Source organism: Hibiscus syriacus, unplaced genomic scaffold (assembly GCF_006381635.1).
Source record: "Hibiscus syriacus cultivar Baekdansim isolate YM2019G1 unplaced genomic scaffold, ASM638163v2 tig00111071_pilon, whole genome shotgun sequence".
Taxonomy (NCBI): Eukaryota; Viridiplantae; Streptophyta; class Magnoliopsida; order Malvales; family Malvaceae; genus Hibiscus; species Hibiscus syriacus.
In genome coordinates this window covers 231,114-251,540 of record NW_024062972.1, presented here as the reverse complement: position 1 = coordinate 251,540, position 20,427 = coordinate 231,114, and the positions used below count along the sequence as shown (strand labels likewise).

Genomic DNA, 20,427 nt, shown 5'->3' with positions numbered 1-20,427 from the left:
GGTTGCCGGATATGGGAACAGATTTTGCCGGAGATGGGGACGGATATCGCCGTAGAGAGTGAGAGATGGAGATGAGACTGAGTTGTGATTTAGGGTTTTAGGTTATGAGTTGCGATTATATTGTTTACATTTGTGTTGCGAAATTAATATTGTGTTTCGAATTCGAAAATAAAATTCGTGTTGCATAAATAAACGCGTTTTGCGAATTTGACTTCTGTGTTGCGAATTTGGAAAATCGCGTTGCGGAAAAGAAATTCGAGTTGCGAATTTCAAAACTGAGTTGCGAAATTGGAGTTCGCGTTACGAATTTGTTGGTCATTTTCGGAAATCCAAAAAAAATTGGTTACAATCGTATATTATAAGGCATTTTCGATCATTGAAGTTATTTTCTCATATATTAATGGACATAATGTCACATATCGCTTCGAAGATGACAACTACGTGATAAACTCTTCCAAAGATGAAACTTTGATAACAATGTAATAAATCCCTCTGCTAAAAGACCCCACATATACAATGGTGGATGTCTCCGTAGAATACCTCCACTTTAAACACAATGTTGGAGTAAATTTATCAAAATGTCTCAAGTGAGGTGCCCTCGCCAATCCATCGAGAGATGCCTCTTTGTAAAATGCATCCACTTTTGTAACATGAGATACATTTATGATATCCTCTATTGATAGCAACTTTTATAACATGAGATGACTACTAATGGTAGCATAGTAGATCTCTTTGAATATGAATCGCTGATCACAGAGACATCTTACAATATCTCTCCACTTATTATAACGTGAGATGATTTTGTTGAGATACCCCTGTTATAATGCCACTTAGTAAGATGTCTACCCGAACAATGTGAGATTTTTCTGTAGCTTTTTTTCTCTCATTAAATGTAGTGTTGTTGTAAACTTATTGAGACATCTCTGTCTGTACAATCTGGAAATCTCTTCTTGTATAACATGAGGTCAATAAAAAATCTGTGATTCTCTACCCAAATCAGAAAAGATGAACAATCAAAAGTTATATTATGTCTTCAGAGCATGATATGAATCCCCAAATGTCATCCCGGGGTTATAGATTCCTCCACTCACATATTCGTTCAAAACCTGAGATAACTCTTCCCACATCTTTTTAGGATTATAGATTTTTCTACTCATATATTCTTTCAAAGCATGAGATGACTTCCTTGATATCTTCTTAGGGTCAGATTCCTCCACTTGTATCATGTTTTCAAAATGTGAGATGACTTTCATGATATCTTTTTAGGGTCATAGATTCATTTGCTTACATTATGTCTTAAAAGCGTGAGGCGACTCTATCGATATCTTTCCAATGTATTCTCCACTTACATCATGTCGTCTTCAAAGCATGAGATAACTCCCTCAATGTCTTTTTTAATGGTCATAAGTTCCTCTATTCCTATCATATCTTCAGAGCATAAGATGGCTTTTCTGAAGTCCTCTTAGGTTTGTAGATTCCTACCTGCATCATGTCTTCAAAGCGTGAAATGCTCCATTGACGTCTTTCTAGGGTCATATCTTCCTTCACTTATCTATTTCTCATAAAGCGTGAGATGACTTTGTTAAATACAACATTGTAACCTACTCTGCTCAATATTATGCCTTTGACGTGTGAGATGACTCCCTAATATCTTTCCAGGGTTGTATACTCTTTCGTTTTTATAGTTCTATAAAGTATGAGATGCTCCCCAAGTCTGAATATTTCTCTAAAATGATTGAAACATTCTACCGGTCTTGATGTTGAGGTTCTTCAACGCAAAATCTTTCGTCAAAATGTTGAGATATTCTACCACTAATAGCATAGAGAGACTCTTCTCCCAACATTATTAATAGTTTTCCGTCTACGTCAAAGAGATGAACCGTCACCAGCATCCAAAACCACCGATTATCCGTTGTATATCAATAAATATAAATGTGAAAATATATTAAAGGTAATTATGTTAAAGGATTCTAGTAACTAGTCTTAATTTCTTAAAAAATAAAATATATGAATTATTAATTCTATTATATGATAATTACTAAATTTTCATTGTTATCATCATAATTTTGAGATTTGTTTAACTAACTTCAGAGACATCCGAACATTTGTCTGTCAATTGTGAGTTACTGAATTATTAAATTTTAGTGCTCCAAATGCTGCAGTCCAATGACCATTGCACTTGCAACAGTGCTCCAAAGGCCGGCCGGCCGACTTGTTGGTTTATTTCATATACTGAGTTCCATTGTCAACAATCTCTGCAGAACTCCCTTATAACCTGCTACATTCCTTTACTCAGCTTCGAATTTCGATCTCTCACCATGGTTTTTCTTCACGAATTCATCGGTTTATGCATACTCGTGTTCCTAATCAATCCGATATCTTCGCTGCAATCTTATGACGAGTCGAATTGCAGTGCAACTTCACAAGTTCATGAACCAAACTACCTTTGCACCCCAAAAGATTCCCCATGCCATACTTACGTAGTTTATAGGGTTCAAAAGGATTTTCAATCAATGTCATCTATTGCATCTCTTTTCAATTTGTCCATGTCTGATCTCCTTGAAACCAATCATATGACTGAAGCTGATTCAACCGGTCTAAAGCTAAGAAAAGAAATCATCGTACCGGTTGAATGCTCGTGTTTTCGAACGATCTCTCGGTCTATCTTCGAGTACCGTATTTCTAGCAGTACCAGTTCGTTAGCTTCATTTGCTTGTGGAGTTTTTGAAGGGCTGACGAAAGTGCAAAGTCTCCAAGAAGAGAATCCAGACTTCGAACTAAATCTTGCCGGTGACTTGATGATCAAGGTACCGATTCGATGTGCTTGTCCTGATGCAAATCAAAGCAGAAATGGGGTTCAACATCTTGTAACATATCCAGTGTTAGAGAACGATCATACCGAAATAATTGCTCGGAAATTCGGAGTACCAGAAGAAATCATATGGAATGCCAATAAGATGCAATCTTTTCCGACTATTTTCCCTCTCACAACACTACTTGTTCCGAAAAAAGATGTCCCGGTACTGAATTTGGATGTCCATGAAGATTTACCCTCTGGTCCTAGAGTGGCAAGTCCGATTGAGAAAATTGAACCGAGCAAGAAATCAAAGCACTTGAGTTCATATGCAATTCTTGGACTCGGCCTTTTTGCAGTGGTTATCCTGCTGATTGCATCCATCGTCGCATTCCATCACGTTCGGAAAAGGCGTAACCAAACCAGTTTTCAGCTTTTATCCGGTAGAAGTTCGGTGTCGTCAAATGTCTCACCAGATTTTCTAGAAAGAATGTCCGAGTTAAAGCAGTCCTTAACGAATTTCACCTTGGAGGAACTCAGGGATGCAACTGAGGATTTCAACGAGGGATATAAGGCAGGGAAAGCTGTATATAGAGGCAAAATCGGTAGTTACAAGGTGGCGATCGAGCGGATGAACACGGATGAAGCCACTCGCCGTGTTGTTTACATATTGACCAAAATTAACCACCTAAACATAGTAAAGATCGAAGGTTGCTGCTACGGTACCGATCCGTATCTGGTGTACGAGTTCGCGGAATACGGCAGTTTAAGGGACTGCTTATCGGATGCTAGTGTCGCAAGGCAGCTTACATGGGGGAAAAGAACAACAATTGCTTTCGACGTAGCAGTGGCACTCCATTACATACATTATTGCACGAAGCCATGTTTTATCCATGGAAACATAAATTGTAAGAACGTGCTAATAACGAAGGATTGGAGGGCTAAAATCACAGGTTTTACATCGGCAAAGCCATCAATTTGCAGTAAAGAAGACGGAGAAACGAGCTTCGACGTCGATGTATTCGGATTCGGGGTTGTTTTGATCGAGTTGTTATCAGGTAAACAGGGTGAAGGTGGTGGGGAAGTTTTGAAGGAATTTGTGAATATATTTGCGGATCATGGGATTGAAGGTTGTTCGGAAAAGTTGGAGAAGTTTATGGATCCGAATAATCCATTGGCTGATGCTTTGTGTTTGGCGTTCTTGGCAAAGGCTTGTGTTGAATCGGATCCTCATCATAGACCCACCATGGATAATGTTATAAAGGCTCTCTCAAGATTTTCATGATTACCTTTTTCTTTTGTTTCATTTTCTAGCCAGAACTTATTTTCTGATTTATATTACACCAATATGTCATCGATGGAAACTACAACAAATTAATCTAAATATAATTAGAAGATTCAGTTCATGAAATCCATAAACGCTGTTGACACATTCGTTAGCTCAAACAACATAACCAAGAATTCAAAATGGTTGTACCTCATCCTGAAAGCCGTTTTAGGGATATTTACTTCCTTAATCTTAAGCTAGTAGTACTTCGATCTCAAGTTAATCTTTGAGAACACTCGAACACTCTTTAACTGATCAAACGAGTCATCAATCTTTGAAAGTGGGTACTTATTTTTCGTTGTATTTTGTTGATCTACGAGTAGTCAATACACCACCTCGTCAATTCATATTTCTTTATCAAGGCCGACATTCCCCAAGGTGATATATTAGAGCATATAAAATCTCGGTCAAACAACCATTGCAATTGCATATTCAGTTCTTTGCATTAGCTTCGGGCGTGTCTTAAACTATCATGGATGAATCATTGTCTTATCTTCTCACATCAGATTACGACATAGGCCATTATAGGTGCTTCACTACTTACTACTTGGTTCATTTGCTACGTTTTTCTTGGATTACATACTACACTGCTATACACAATCATCTTTCTTATAAGAAATCTCAATTTTTCCTAGAATGGTACACTCATCCCTTCCTTCCTGACTTAAAAAAATTCTCAGTTTGAAATACAAACACTTCAACACATCAGCCATGGAATTTCCTTATTTTGGAAACTCTTTAGTCCTCGTTCTTTTGCCGTCGCGGAACACCACGCTGAAGGGGTGGTTGATTCTGCTTGGTAGTGTTAAAATGCTAGACATCAAGGATTTAAATAGTTTGGTAGTCAATTGAAGAAGCGTTCAGGCCAGAAAGAGAGAGAATGGAGCGAGCCTTGGGACAATTCTTAAGAGCGTGGATGTTGGTTTCTACTTCAAGGTTACACATGGGACAAGTATCAGCTCCCAGAGAAGCTGCAGCAAGCTTTGTCCCCGTTGGCAAAGCACTGTAACAAGTTCTCCTGTTAATGAATTGAGTTTGATATTGGAAATAAAATAGTAGGTTGCAACTGGAAATAAGATATTAGGTTGCAACCGGAAATGAGAAATTAGGTTGCAATTGAGAATTTAGGTTGCAACCGGAAATGAGAAATTAGGTTGCAATTGAGAATTTAGGTTGCAACCGGTTTTGTCTTGTATGTCAGTTGTAATGATGTCTATTAGCTGTTTTTGAGTCTGTTTTAAGTGTTTCTTTTACACTAATGTTTGACAGCTGCACATTTCAGATTATTATGTTTTGTAATCTTATTAAATGAAATTGTTAGAATGATAAGAGTATAGTCCAAACCTCTCCATCCTTGTTTTAGACTATTTGCATTTTCTTCTATTTTGTTTTTCTGCTCCTCTCCTTTTTGCTTTCAAGCTTGTTTTCTTGGTTTAACATTAACAGTGGTAATCAGAGTTATTTCTTAAGGGTTGTGAGGTTCTATTGCTATTTGTGGGTCATTAAAACACTTCGAGAGTTTGTGTTTTTTTAGTGTTTTAAAACACTCATTACCATGTTCCTATTTTTACAGGAACTCATTACCATGTTTGGGAAGTTAAGATAAAAGTCTATTTAAGATCTCTTGGCTTGTGGAAGGTTGTAGAAACTAATGAAGATCCACCAGCATTGAGACCAAATCCCACTCTTGCTCAACTCAAAGCTTATGATGAAGAAATGTTGAAAAAGGATAAAGCTTTAATGTGTATTCACTTCGGGCTAGCAGACCACATTTTCACTAGCATTATGGATCTTGAAACACCCAAGAGTGTTTGGGATAAACTTAAGAAAACTTATGAAGGAGGTGATAGAGTAATGAAAACAAAGTTCTTGACTCTAAAGAGAGAATTTTCTATGCTGCAAATGAAGGAGGATGAGTTAATCAAAGATTTTTCAATGAAGTTGATGGACATTATAAATTAAATCCGTCTTTATGGTGAAGATTTACCGAATGAAAAGGTGGTGGAGAAAGTCATGATCAGTGTTCCTCAAAGGTTCGAAGCAAAAATTTCAGCTATTGAGGAATCTTTTGACATGTCAAAATTGACCATTGTTGATCTTGTTAGTAAGTTAGAAGCACAAGAACAAAGAGTTTATGCGAGCTCATGAGTCAAGTGAAGGTGCTTTTCTTGCCGCTCATAAAGGAGTAAAGTTTAACAATTCTGGGAAGAAATCTTAAAGTTCGAACAAGGGTAAGGCCTTTGTTTCCTCTGCCGGTCAGAATGGAAAATTTCCGCCATGTCCTATTTGTAAGAAGACAAATCATGCTGAAAAGGATTGCCGATTCAAGGATAAGGGCAAGACCAAATTTCAGTGTACCTTTTATGATAGGCTTGACCACACTGAAAAATTTTGATGGACTATAAAGAAGCAGCCTTAACAGAAAGCATATGTCACTGAAGAGAACCAAGAGCAAGGCGAGCACTTATTCATGGTTTCTCATGTTGATGAACCAGCTCACAATTCCATTTGGCTTGTGGATAGTGGATGCACTAGTCATACGGCACCTATGGCAGCATACTTCAATTCACTTTATCAGTCTTTCAAGACAAGTGTGAAGTTGGGAAATGGTGTTACGGTTCAAGTTCAAGGCAAGGGTTCAATTTGTGTCAATACTCCTCAAGGTAAACAAACTATTCACAATGTTCTTTTTATTCCTAATTTAGATCAAAGCTTGTCGAGTATTCCTCAAATGATTAAAAATGGATGTAGTGTTCAGTTTAAGGGTGATGTCTGCAACATATTTGATGGTTTTAGTTCGAAGTTTGCTGAGTTGAAAATGAAGAATAATAGTTTCTATTTGAAGCTTGATGTTGTTTGTGAACATGTTTACTTAGCAAAGGATGAAGTTAGTCCTCTTTGGTATAAAAGGATGGGCCATTTTAATCTAAGAACCTTGAAGTACATGCAGTCGAATGGCTTTATAACTAACTTGCTTAAGATGAATATTGATGATGATAAATGTGAAACTTGTCAATTTGGAAAGTCACATAGGCTGTCATTTTCTCATGATGGTGTGCAGAGAGCAAGTATGAAATTAGAGAATTCACTTTGATTTGTGTGGTCCAATGAAGACTTCTTATTTAAATGGCAGCAAGTATTTTGTGTTGTTTATAAATGATTTGACAAGAATATGCTGGGTTTATTTCTTGAAGTCTAAGTTTAATGTATTGTAAACGTTCAAAGAATTCAAGAAATTTGTTGAAAATCAAAATGATTGCAGGTTGAAGGTCTTAAGAACAGATAATGGTGGAGAATATGTGTCTAAGGAGTTCAAAATTTTTTGCAAAAACTGGGATTCATTATCATCTCACTGTTCCTCACACTCCTCAATATAATGGAGTTTGTGAAAGGATGAATAGAATTGTTTTGAATATGTTAAGATGCATGTTGTTTGAAAAACATCTTCCCAAATCTTTTTGGACAGAGGTTGTTTGGTACTTCTATGTATTTGTTGAACAGGTTAGCAACCAAGGCTGTGAATGAGAAAACTCCTTTTGAAGCATGGTTTGGGTCTAAACCATCTGTAGAACACCTTAAAGTGTTTGGTTCAATATGCTTTAGCCATATACCTACCAATATGAGGTCCAAGTTAGATGAGAGGGCTTGGAAAGGAATTTTTATTGGTTATTCTTCTCAATCCAAGGAGTATAGAGTCTTCAATTTGGAAAGCAAGAAAGTTATAGTAACTAGAGATGTCACTTTTGATGAAGGTTCTTATTGGAATTGGGAGAAGAATGATGTGCAGAAACATGATACACCTATGACTGAAGAAGTTGTTACAACTGATATATTGAGAATGATGAAACTAATGATGATTTCGATACAACATATATGACTGACGCTGAGGCTATCAAAACTAAATCCTTAGTTGATGTGTATAAAAGGTGCAATTTTATCTTTGTTGAACCAACAAGTTTTATTGAAGCTTCAAAGGTACCTGAATGAATTAATGCAATGAAGGCAAAATTTTCTATAATTGAGAAGAATGGTACATGGTTCTTGACTGATCGAGCTAACGACAATAATGTTATAGGTGTAAAGTGGGTGTATAAGACTAAGTACAATCTGGATGGCACTGTGTTCAAGCATAAGGCAAGGTTGGTTGTAAAGGGGTATGCACAGATAGATGGAGTTGACTACGGTGACACATTTGCACTTGTTGCTAGAATCGATACCATAAGATTACTCATTGCCATTGCAGGTCAATTGGGCTGAAATGTGTTTCATTCGGATGTAAAGTCTGCCTTCTTGAATGGAGAGCTTGAAGAAGACATATATGTGAGTCAACCTGAAGGTTTTGTAGTTACTAGAAATGAGCATCAAGTGTACAAGCTCAAGAAAGCTCGTTATGGCCTAAAACAAGCACCAAGGGCTTGGTATTATCGAATTTATTCTTATTTGTGGAAGTTGGGTTTTCAATGGAGCGCTAATAAAGCTACTTTGTATCTTAAGAAAGATGAGAATGTTGATTTACTTGTTTTTTCTCTTTATGTTGATGATTTGTTGGTGATGGGAAGCAATGACAAAGTTGTTTCAGAATTCAAATTGAGTATACAAAAGGAATTCGAGATGTCTAATCTTGGTTTGATGAGCTACTTTCTTGGGATGGAAATTAATGAAAGCAAGGCATGTATTTTCATTTCACATCAAAAATATACCTTAGATATTCTAAGGAAATTTAAACTGGAATCTTGGAAGGGTGTTGATTCACTGTCACCTTTAAACTTAATGCTATCAACAAACGACGATGAGAAACTTTGTGATTCTTTTATTTTCAGAAGCATAGTTGGAAGCATACTTTATTTGATTGCAACAAGACCATATTTAATGTTCCCTTCAACATTGTTATCTAGATTCCTGAGTTCACCAACTGATGTTCATTTGGGTGTTGCTAAAAAAGTTCTTAGGTATGTGACAAGCACAATGTGTGAGGGGTTAAATTATTTGAAGATTGGTAGTGTATTGTTGAATGGATACTCTGACAGTGACTGGGCTGGAAGTTTGGATGATATGAAAAGTACATCTAGATATGTTTTTGACCTTGGCTTGAGTTCAATCTGCTGGAGTTCAAAGAATCAACAAGTTGTGGCTCAATCAACTGCTGAAGCTAAATATATTGCTACTGCAGCTGCAACAAATCAAGCAATTTGGTTGCGAAATTTACTTTCTAATCTTGGATTTGAGCAAGAAGGTGCTATTATTCTACTTTGTGACAACAAATCTACTATTGCTATTGTTGAAAATCCAGTTCAACATGGTAGAACAAAACATATCAATGTGAAGTTTCATGCTATTTGTGAAACTGAAAAGATTTTGTGTTATAGTTCAAGAGAATTAGAGAAGAATGCGAGAATGAGGAAATAGAAAAGAAAGGATTTTAGAGAATAAGAAAACACTTCATTCATAATCTGAGGAATCAAATGCCTCTCAGCCAATCTTATTTAGTTACAGGGATAGAAAAGTAAATTATAGAAACATGCCAGCTGGCATTCCATCTATAACAGTTATAACAAACTGATCTTATCTGCCTCTTTCAGGTTACTGGGCCACCAATCTTGGGCTGCTTCAACTCAACTTGGGTCTGAAACTCCACTAGATCCAATTTCTTATGAGTCGGTTCAACAACACGCTCCACTTCAGAGGGTAAATGCATCATTTCCTCTTCTTCAGTTTTAATCCCTAATTCCCTTCTTTTCATTCCTTCTCTCGCTCGATTCTTAATTCTCCATCCTCAATCCCTAACCCTAGGCTTCTTCTTTCCCCAATTCCTTCGCTTTCTTCATAATCATCATTCTCACACTGCTCATCTCTTTCAACTGTAACAATACCCGCCGCTAGAATCGATCCTTGTCCCCAAGGATCAAACTCTGGAAACTGTCTTCTGAGAATAATATAGTTTTCCCACGAATCATTGGTTTCATCAAGGTTTCTCCATCGCACCAGCAACTGAGTTACATGTTTGTTTTGTCTATTTATTATTCTTCTACCCATAACCTTATACGGTTCAACGTGAATCTGACCATCATTATTCATTGCAGGAGGTTCCGTTGAAGAAATGACTGAGTCACCCACATGTTTCTTCAGGAGACTGGCATGAAAAACTGGATGCATTCTAGAAGAATCTGGTAAGTCCAATTTATACGCAACTTCACCAATTTTCTCAATAATTTTATAAGGATAGTAATACTTTGCTGCTAATTTTAAATTCTTTCGCAGAGCTAGTGAAGTTTGGTGATATGGTTACAGCTTCAGGTAAACACTATCTCCTACTGCAAATACCCTCTCTGTACTCTTTTTGTCTGATTGTTGTTTCATTTTGTTGCTTGCTTGCTCTAACTGCAACTTTACCAACTGTCTAATATTCTCTCTGCTATTCATTAAATCACTAACAGACTGCACTGTAGTTTCTGTCTGCCAAACCATAGTAGGAGGTTTATAACCATACAAAGCCTGAAATGGTGTAAGCTTTAGGGCAGTGTGATAGGTAGTGTTATACCACCATTTTGCATGTGGCAACCATTTTGCCCACTGCTTTGGTTGGAAAAAAAACATAGGCCCCTTAAATATTGTTCTAAACACTGATTCACCCTTTCTGTTTGACCATCAGTCTCTGGATGGTAAGCAATGCTAGATAATGTTTTAGTCCCTAACTGTTTCATTAGTTCTCTCCAGAAGAGACTAGTGAATGTTTTATCCTTGTCAGAAATGGCCATTTTAGGCTGGCCATGAAGTTTATGGACAGTATCCAAATATAATTTGGCTACATCAACAGCAGAATAGGGATGTGACAATACTAGGAAATGACTATATTTTATAAACTTGACAACTACCACCAAAATGTAGTTTTTCCTTAAAGATGTAGGTAAACCCTCTATAAAATCCATAGTAATTACCTCCCAAGCTTGATGAGGAATAGGGATTGGTTGTAGGAGTCCTGGCTTAGCAATATGCTCCACCTTTATTTGTTGACACACTGTACAAGCCCTGTTATGAGCTGCTACCATAGCTTTCAACCTAGGCCAGTAAAAATAAGCCTTAATCCTCTGATAAGTGGCATGTATACCAGAATGACCACCATGGGGTGAATCATGTAAGATTTGAATAAACTGTAACCTTAGAGTTCCATTAGCCCTAATATAAACTCTATGTTGAAATCTAAGGATACCCTTAGAATATTTCTACCTATGATCAACACTAGGATTAACTGTTAAAATAGAGATCCAGTCAGCAGCCATTTTATCCTCTTTATAAGATTATTCTACCTCTTGCACCTAACTAGGAATAATCAAAGTAGTACTGATATCTAAGCATTGACCTTGATCTTCCCACTGTCTAGAAAGGGCATCAGTAACTACATTAGATTTTCCCTTTCTGTACTGAATAGTGTAATCCAATCCCAACAGTTTAGTCAGGCCCTTCTTTTGAATAGCAGTAGTTAATTTCTGCTCCAATAAATACTTGAGAGGTTCATGGTCTGTTTTGATAACAAAAGGACTGCCTTCTAAGTAATGTCTCCATTTAGAAGTTGCCAATAAAAATAGTAAGGTACTCCCTTTCATATATAGAGAGAGCAGCATGTCTAAGACTAAGGGCCTTGCTAAGGTAAGCAATAGGTCTTCCATCCTGAGATAATACAGCCCCAATTCCCCCTGAACTTGTATCTATCTCCAAATAAAAACATTTACCAAAGTCTGGTAATACTAAAACGGAGGCCTCACACATAGCATACTTTAATTTCTCAAAAGCCAGTAAAGCCTCCTCAGTCCACTTAAAACTGTCCTTCTTGAGCAATTATGTCAAGGGTTTACTAATTGTACCATAACCCTTTATAAATCGTCTGTAATAGCATGTTAATCCCAAAAATCCACGCCAAGATTTTAGAGATTTTGGCACAGGCCAATCCTTCATAGCTGCAACTTTAGAAGGATCAGTAGATACTTTAGAAGTTGAGATAATATGGCCCAAGTATTCCACTTGAGTCTGTCCAAAGAAGTATTTTGATCTCTTGGCAAATAGTTGATTAGTTTTCAAGATTTTCAAAACTAATTCAAGATGAACAACATGATCTGCCATAGAGGTACTGTAAACTAGGATATAATAAAAAAAACCAAGACAAATTTTCTAAGAAATGAACTAAATTATTTATTCATTAGAGCTTGGAATGTAGCAGGGGCATTACCTTAAATTTATAGTGGCCTTGATGAGTTATGAATGATGTCTTATAGATATCCTCAGTTTTAATTCTGATTTGCCAATAACCAGACCTCAAATCAATTTTGAAAAAATATACTGCTCCATGTAATTCATCCAATAAATCCTCCACCACAGGAATTGGGAATTTATCTTTCATTGTCATGTTGTTTAACTTCCTGTAGTCTACACAAAACCTCCAAGTACCATCCTTCTTTTTTATAAAAGACATGGAGAAGAAAATGGACTTTTGTTTGGCTCAATAATAGAGGATGATAGCATATTAGCAATCTGCCTTTCCACTTCAACTTTCTGATTATGTGGAAATCTATAAGGTCTTAAATTAATAGGAGCAGCTTCAGGTTTAAGAGTAATAGCATGATCATGATTCCTTGTAGGTGGCAGACCTGTAGGCTCAGTAAAAACAAAATGATATTGGTACAATAGAGATTGAATAGTTGTAGGAACAGTCTTGGAACCATTAGACATAGTAAATAGGATTACATGTCCCAAAATAGATGAGTCAGAAACTGTCATCTTCAATAGGGTAGCTCCTGAAATATGCTGCAGAAAATTAGATTGTTGCTGACCTTGTATAATAATCTGCTCCCCTTTATGCACAAAACTCAATGTCATGTTATTGAAGTCCATCAAAATTGGACTGAACAGTTTCATCCAATCCACACCCAATACCATATCATTGCCCCCCAACTGAAGTAGTCTAAAATCATGTATAAAAGAGTGCCCTTGCATCTTCCATTCCACCTCATTACACCTTGCTGAACTGTAAAGTTGATGTTTATTAGCTACTGTAATGGCCAAAGGATAGGGAGTATTAACTTGTTTACCAGCATCAGCCCACTGAGGTGTTAAAAAACTGTGGGTACTACCACTGTCAATCAATATACTAAGTGGTCTCCCTTGAATTGTTCCTTGTATCCTCAATGTATTATGACCAATATATACATTAATAACATTCATTGATATTTATAGGCTCTCTTCTTCTTGTATAATTGTTTGCTCAGAATCTGCTGGTGAATTTTCTGAGGGTAAAACAGTGTCATCCTCCATCATAATGTCCAATTGCTTCATTTTGCATTGATGACCTGGAACAAATTTATCCCCACATTTAAAGCATAAATTGTTTTGTCTACTGTAATCTATTAAATTCTGCTTTGGTGATGGATTAGCTGAATTTTTCTACTGAACTGGTAGATGATTTATCTTTGGAGTAGATATAGGATTTGGATATGGTAAACTTCTGAAGGATGATCTCAATCTTTTGCTTTCAAACTCCATAGACAACTCATATAACTTAGCTTGCCTACATGCCTCAGAAAGTGACTTAGGTTCCAAGACCTTGACTCTGTTTTTAATATCCTCCGTTAACCCACTAATAAACAGAGAAACAAAAATTATTCCCCTAATGTAGGGTTTTGAAGTAACATATGTGGTTGTAATTCCTCAAATCTATCCTGATATTCTTCCACAGTCCCGTTTTAAACTAACTTTGTAAACTCCTCTACTATATCAGCAAAAAATCTATCACTGAATCTATGACATAGGTCTGCCTCAAACTCATGCCAAGTAACATGATGTTTTTGTATAATGTAACCATCAAACCAGATTTCAGCCTTACCTGCTAAATACATTGTAGCCACCCCAACTCTTTGCTCATCAACAATATTACAAAGAGAAAAATATTTCAGACATTTTTGTAACCATCCCCTTGGATTAAATCCTTCAAAAATTGGCAGCTCAATTTTTTGTCTATGCCACATTACCCCTGACATGTTAGAAGACCCCCCAGTACCTCTTCTATCCACCTCTACTACCAATAACTGATTTCTAACAGCACAGTTCCCCCCATTAGATTGTCATTTTTACAGCTATCCACATGAACAGGCAAATCCCCTGATTTAGACTTAAGAATTCCATGCTCCTCAGGTTTATAAGTAAACCTAGTCTTATCATTAATCATTGTCACCTTAATAGGCTTTTTACTACTCATATTGGATAAGTTAGGAGTCTGTACCTGATCCCCAGCAGACTGGTTTTGGTCCTCCTTTCTACCAGTCAGAATCTTCAAGATTTCCTCCACATATCTGTGATTCGTAGCTAATCTAGACTCCAGTGTAGAAATCCTCTCTTCTTGAGTCTCCCACCATTTAGGTGGATTAGACTCATATTGTCCTTGTTTCACCAGTGCTGTCAATTCTTCCATCTATTTCTGCAACCCAGCTAAATCTTCTGCCATGTTCTGATTTTTCTTGGGCTTGCCAAAAACCGACGCTCTCGATACCAAATTGTTATAGTTCAAGAGAATTAGAGAAGAATGCGAGAATGAGGAAATAGAAAAGAAAGGATTTTAGAGAATAAGAAAACACTTCATTCATAATCTGAGGAATCAAATACCTCTCAGCCAATCTTATTTAGTTACAGGGCTAGAAAAGTAAATTGTAAAACATGCCAGCTGGCATTACATCTATAACAGTTATAACAAAATGATCTTATCTGCCTCTTTCAGGTAACTGGGCCACCAATCTTGGGCTGCTTCAACTCGACTTGGGTCTGAAACTCCACTATATCTAATTTCTTCTGAGTCGGTTCAACAGCACACTCTACTTTAGAGGGTAAATGCATCATTTCCTCTTCTTCAGTTTCAATCCCTAATTCCCTTCTTTCCATTCCTTCTCTCGCCTCGATTCCCAATTCTCCATCCTCAATCCCTAACCCTAGGCTTCTTCTTTCCCCAATTCCTTCGCTTTCTTCACAATCATCGTTCTCATCCCGCTCATCTCCTCCAACTGTAACATTTTGTTCTTCTGAAATGCAGGTTGTTGATTTGATGACAAAGAATCTTTTAAGGAATAGAATTTCCTTTCTCAAACATGAGCTTGGTACGACCATTATCAACCTCAAGGTGGAGTGTTGATGAATTGAGTTTGATATTGGAAATTAAATATTAGGTTGCAACTGGAAATCATATATTAGGTTGCAACCGGAATTGAGAATTTAGGTTGCAACCAGTTTTGTCTTATATGTCAGTTGTAATGATGTCTATTAGTTGTTTTTGAGTTTGTTTTAAGTTAAGTGTTTCTTTTACATTAATGTTTGACAGCTACACATTTTAGATTATTATGTTTTGTAATCTTATTAAATGAAATTGTTAGAATGATGAGAATGTAGTCCAAACCTCTCCATCCTTGTTTTAGACCATTTGCATTCTTTTCTCTTTTATTTTTCTGCCCCTCCTCTCCTTTTTGGTTTCAAGCTTGTTTTCTTGGTTTAACATTAACATCTCCATCCGAATATCTTCACCTTTAGGAGAGTGGGGAGCTTGCTGATAGTTCTCCAAATGAATATTATACATGGTTATGTGCATGAATCAATGAATTCATTTGAACATTAGGGTTTTGATTACCTATATTGGAATAAAATATATATATCTCCACCAAAAGTATAGCTTAAGTTTCAATCTCTCCAAAAATGATACTAGATTTCTATTTCACTCAATAAACTTAAATAAAATCTAAACTTCAGTGTTTATCAATGGCTCTCTAGAAGTTGCACAAGATGAGAACTATATTCTCTTTCCTAAGCATATCAATTAATATATATATAGTATTGTGCATATAGTCCGAGTACCTTTAATTTTGTCATTTTTAGTGTCTATACTTTTCAAATTTTTAGTGTCCAAATTTTTTTCACCAAAAAGATAAATATTGTTGCAACAATTTTGCATCTTTTTACTCCCCTCCTCTTCTCTACGTATGCTTTATTTGGCAAAAACCCTAACTATAAAAAAAAAAAAACAAACCAAGTCAAGTTAAAGAAAGCCAAAAGGCGAAGAATAAAGGAGAGACTTGCCTTTAGTTGTGAGGAGATCATAAACATTATAGATCTCCAATAAACCCAGAGAAAATAATTATGAGTTTTAATTCTATTAATCTAAGCTTTTTCTTTCTTGTTTTCTTTTTCCTTATAACCGGGTTTGCCACTTCCTCCACCCATATTTTACGTAATTCTTCCTTTCCTTTCTATTTTCTTTATTAAATTTTCATTATTTTCTTTAGGATAAAGTACACAAATGATCCCTAATTATAGGGTGTCGTTTTGTTGAGTTATCTGACTATAGAACGTTACTTTATTGAGTCATCCGATTATTAAAAATTACTAAATTATAAATTATATATTTGAATTCAACTTTGACATTTAGTATAATTTGCATGCAGATCGTGTCCTTCGAGAGAGCAAAGGTCATCGCGTCCCCAAGCATTCAATTCGTACGTTACCTTTCCCCCCTCCCCCAAGAATTTAGTTATTTTATTTTATATTCGTATGTTACTTCTTTTTTTGAGTTCTCCGATTATTAAAAATTATAAAATGGTATTCTAACTATAGGGTACTACTCTGTTGAGTCCATCGATTCTTAAAAGTTATAAAATGATCACTCGACTATTCATATGTTCCAAACTCGTCCTTTTTCGTTTAAAAATTGACGGTCGTCTAAGCTTAATGTTAAACTACTGACTGAGATATAATAAAATTTTGTCATAGAACCGTTTCAATTGTATAGTCGCTTGAGATTCTGAGATTAGATTTTATTATATCCTAGTCAGCAAATTAACGTCTAGCTTAGACGTCCGTAAATGTTTTAACGAAAAAAGGATGTGTTTGAAGCATATGAATAGTCGAATGACCAGTCTGTAACTTTTAATAATCGGGGGACTCAACAAAACATCACCCTTTAGTTAGGGAACTATTTTATAACTTTTAATAGTTTAATTACTCAACAAAACAATACCTTATAATCGGTGGATCATTTGTATATTTTACTTTATTATTTAATATAAAAATTGTATATAATTTATTTTAGATAATTTGGTTATTTTAATTTTAAATTTTATAATTTATATATAAATACTGAATAATTCTAAATAAGACATGCAGCATTAAAATAAATAATTTTGCATAAATTAGAGTTTACGATGCATGTATATTAGATATTTTTACTTTATAATATTCGCACTGATTTTGTTATATAATATGTTTATGCAAAATTCGATTTGAGATCAATAGGTCGGACATTGGTGATTAATTTTAAAAAAACGCTCTTCCTATTAATCTTGCTTTACATGGTGATGTGTGTGTTAGAAGTGCTTCAGACAAAAATGGTGGTCGACATTCTAACTGTAATGATTATAAGTGTTAAGTATTGAACTTAAGTAATGACAATTATTATCGAAACTGCAGCATGCCAACATGATTTCCAAACCATGAACTACACGATCATAACAAGCAAGTGCAAAGGACCGGATTCCCCAAAAAGGGACTGCTGCAATGCACTGTTAGATTTTGTTTGCCCGATCGCTGATATAATCAATGACGACAAGACTGACTGTGCTGTACTCATGTTCTGTAGCATAAGACAGCATGGGGATTACCCACCAAGTATGTTCTTCAACATGTGTAGAAACGGGACACATGCTCTTAATTGTCCTGAAATCTGAATACATGCGCCTGGAACCCATTCTAAACGACCATCGGTGTGTCCTCCAGAGAAAGAATTTACAGTCAAAGACAAACTTATGCCATTTAATAAGAATCATTCTACCTTCATTGTAATAATATACATGATTTCCCAAAATATTTTATCTAAATGGTAACTCTACATATATTCTAATCTGAGATTTGTTTTATCAAGCGAAACATCAATACATAATATGCCTAAAACAATCTAAAGACTTCCTAGGACGTTTGCACCAACCTCAAGATAATTCTATGACATCAGATTTTCAAATATTTAGATACTTGATTATAAATTATAATTTTAGATGTTATATTTGATGTAACAGTTTAAATTTAGCCCAGACATTAAGGTCAAATTATGACAATTACTTAATTATCGAGGTGACCCAAATGCTTATTCAGACTTTCAGTTGTTTCATAATTAGATTGTGCCCTGCTTATTGAGAAGATTGCTCAAAGGTTACAGAGTTGGAAGGGTAGGCAGCTCTCTTATGTGGATAGACTTCTGCTCATCTAGTCGGTGATTTATAGCATTCAACACTATTAGAGTAGGCAGTTGGTTCTCCGAAGTGTGGGGTGCTCGGGTTTGTTGGGCCGTTGTTTGCCGTCCTAAGTCTGAAGGAGGGCTGGGTCTTAAGGATGTTGGAAGCTGGAATCATGCGAGTCTCATTCATTTGATTCGAAGGTTGTTGTTTAAGGAAGGCTCTATTTGGATTGAAGCTTATATGTCCTGAGGGGTCGTTCCTTCTGGCAGGTGGGCATTTCGAGCTCCTGTGGTTAGGTTTGGAGAAACCTTTTGATCCTTCGCTCCATGGGATGATTGCTGATTCGGAGTGGTCTGTGGTTTCTACTTGGAATGCGATTAGAGTGAAGAATGACAAGATTTTTTTTTTTTGAATGTTGGTAATGTTCAATCCCACATAGTATTAAAAATACTATTGGGAATGGTAAGCCTTTCCCACTTCATTGTTGAGTGATAGAGAACAAGGGGACTCTCGCGCACCGCCGCCGCCGTCCGTCTCGACTCGGCTCGGCTCGTGGTCGTGGTCGTGGTAATGCGTGTCTTCGACACTTACAAAAGTGTTTTCTACAGTTCTCTCTGAGTGCTTTCCAATCAGAAGAACAATACCACCATCAGTCCACTCCGGTTTCGGGTGTACGGAATTTGGAGCGACCGTGTTAACCTCGAGGGACGGTCCGCCTACTGCAGCGATTACACACATCGGAGCGAATTCGTTTCTAAGACAGTAGTTTTTGCCACGACACGGTTTACGAATTTATTCCTTTTAATTACTGTTTATATTTCCAGTCAGTGCTAACGGTGTAGTTTTGCAGTTCATATATCCAACAATAGACTGATTTGGCACTTAGGTCATATACCGATAAACTCGATTATTGCTTGAATGGTGATTTTAGATAGGCTTCCCACCAAGGATAAGCTAATCTCCAATGGTCTGAATATTGATGGCATGTGTAATTTGTGTGTAGGAGAATTAGAATCACGTGATCATTTTTCTTTAGTTATACATTCTCTAAGCAGGCGTGGACAGGTGTCCTGGCTGCTTGTCACCTATCGAGACCTGTGCTGGGCATGCTGTAGGTTGAGAGGTAAGTCTACTATACCTGGAATTGTTACGTTGCGTTAATTTGGCGTGAACGGAATACAAGGCAGTTCCAGGGGAAGTCCTCCTCTGAGGCTAACTTAGTGAATCAGTTGATGGAAATTGTCATATTAAAATTGTTTGGTACGCAGGTGGGGGTTTTGAACCAGTTTGGTTGTATTCTCCAAAGAAAATTCAGATTTTAAGACGGACATATGTTCATTCTGGTTCTCAGTTAAGGTGAATCCACAATGATGGCAAAGTTTGTGTTTGGCAAAGTTGGCAATGGAGGCAATTAAGGCTGTTGATGAAGGTGTCGAGCAGCTGGGCTATCATTGATGTTCGACTTGTAGAATGATAAAACAAAGCAATTGAAAGACGACACTATTGCTTCGAGATATTTCTAACTGATTAGTTTTCGTAGGACGAAAATGGATTATCTTTTTTTCTCATAGAAAATATTTTATTTTATTTAAAAATTTGCATACATTAAATATAAAATTATCTCCAAAAAAATCCATACAAGATCCACACCTTAATTGAATCAAAAAAACAACTCCAAAAATCCCCTTACTATCAAATCTATTAACCCCTTTATTATAAAAAAATACAAATAAAAAAAATATAAAATATAAGATAATTTGAAAATTGTATGAGATGACTGCCCACCTTCTCATAGATCCATCCGTGGTATATATTATGCTCTCTAAAATAAGACAGCATGAGAAATTGATAATTTAAGTTATATATGCAAGGATTGAATTCGATCAAATTAAAGTATAGTGATAGAATTTAATCAAATTGGAGTATACAAATTGAATCCACAATTTATACAAAATACACGTATTAATCATAGAATTAGACCAATTTTTTTATCCAAAGGTTAAATATTGTTCCAACAATTTTTGCAACATTATCCTCCCTTCTGCTTCTCTACGTTT

At 36.2% G+C, this 20,427-nt stretch overlaps 2 protein-coding genes across 2 annotated transcripts; both read left to right on the top strand.

The window, feature by feature from the left end:
• Positions 1 to 2,153: 2,153 nt before the first annotated feature.
• On the top strand, positions 2,154 to 4,079 carry LOC120151964 (serine/threonine receptor-like kinase NFP). Its single transcript, XM_039164268.1, has one exon. The coding sequence runs from the start codon at positions 2,154 to 2,156 to the stop codon at positions 4,077 to 4,079; it is 1,926 nt and encodes a 641-aa protein (XP_039020199.1).
• A 12,127-nt stretch (positions 4,080 to 16,206) lies between these two features.
• LOC120151969 (GPI-anchored protein LLG3-like) lies at positions 16,207 to 17,951 on the top strand. The gene is made up of 3 exons (XM_039164272.1): positions 16,207 to 16,374; positions 16,589 to 16,639; positions 17,610 to 17,951. The coding sequence occupies exons 1-3, from the start codon at positions 16,284 to 16,286 to the stop codon at positions 17,864 to 17,866; spliced, it is 399 nt and encodes a 132-aa protein (XP_039020203.1). The 5' UTR covers positions 16,207 to 16,283; the 3' UTR covers positions 17,867 to 17,951.
• The last annotated feature ends 2,476 nt before the right edge of the window (positions 17,952 to 20,427 follow it).

What these genes read in the sequence shown, in the direction of transcription:
- LOC120151969 (XM_039164272.1), top strand. Translation starts at nt 16,284, where the DNA reads ATGAGTTTTAATTCTATTAATCTAAGCTTTTTCTTTCTTGTTTTCTTT. An exon ending in TTCCTCCACCCATATTTTAC is followed by an intron (nt 16,375 to 16,588) that starts GTAATTCTTCCT and finishes ATTTGCATGCAG; the next exon opens with ATCGTGTCCTTCGAGAGAGC. An exon ending in CGTCCCCAAGCATTCAATTC is followed by an intron (nt 16,640 to 17,609) that starts GTACGTTACCTT and finishes TCGAAACTGCAG; the next exon opens with CATGCCAACATGATTTCCAA.
- LOC120151964 (XM_039164268.1), top strand. Translation starts at nt 2,154, where the DNA reads ATGCTGCAGTCCAATGACCATTGCACTTGCAACAGTGCTCCAAAGGCC.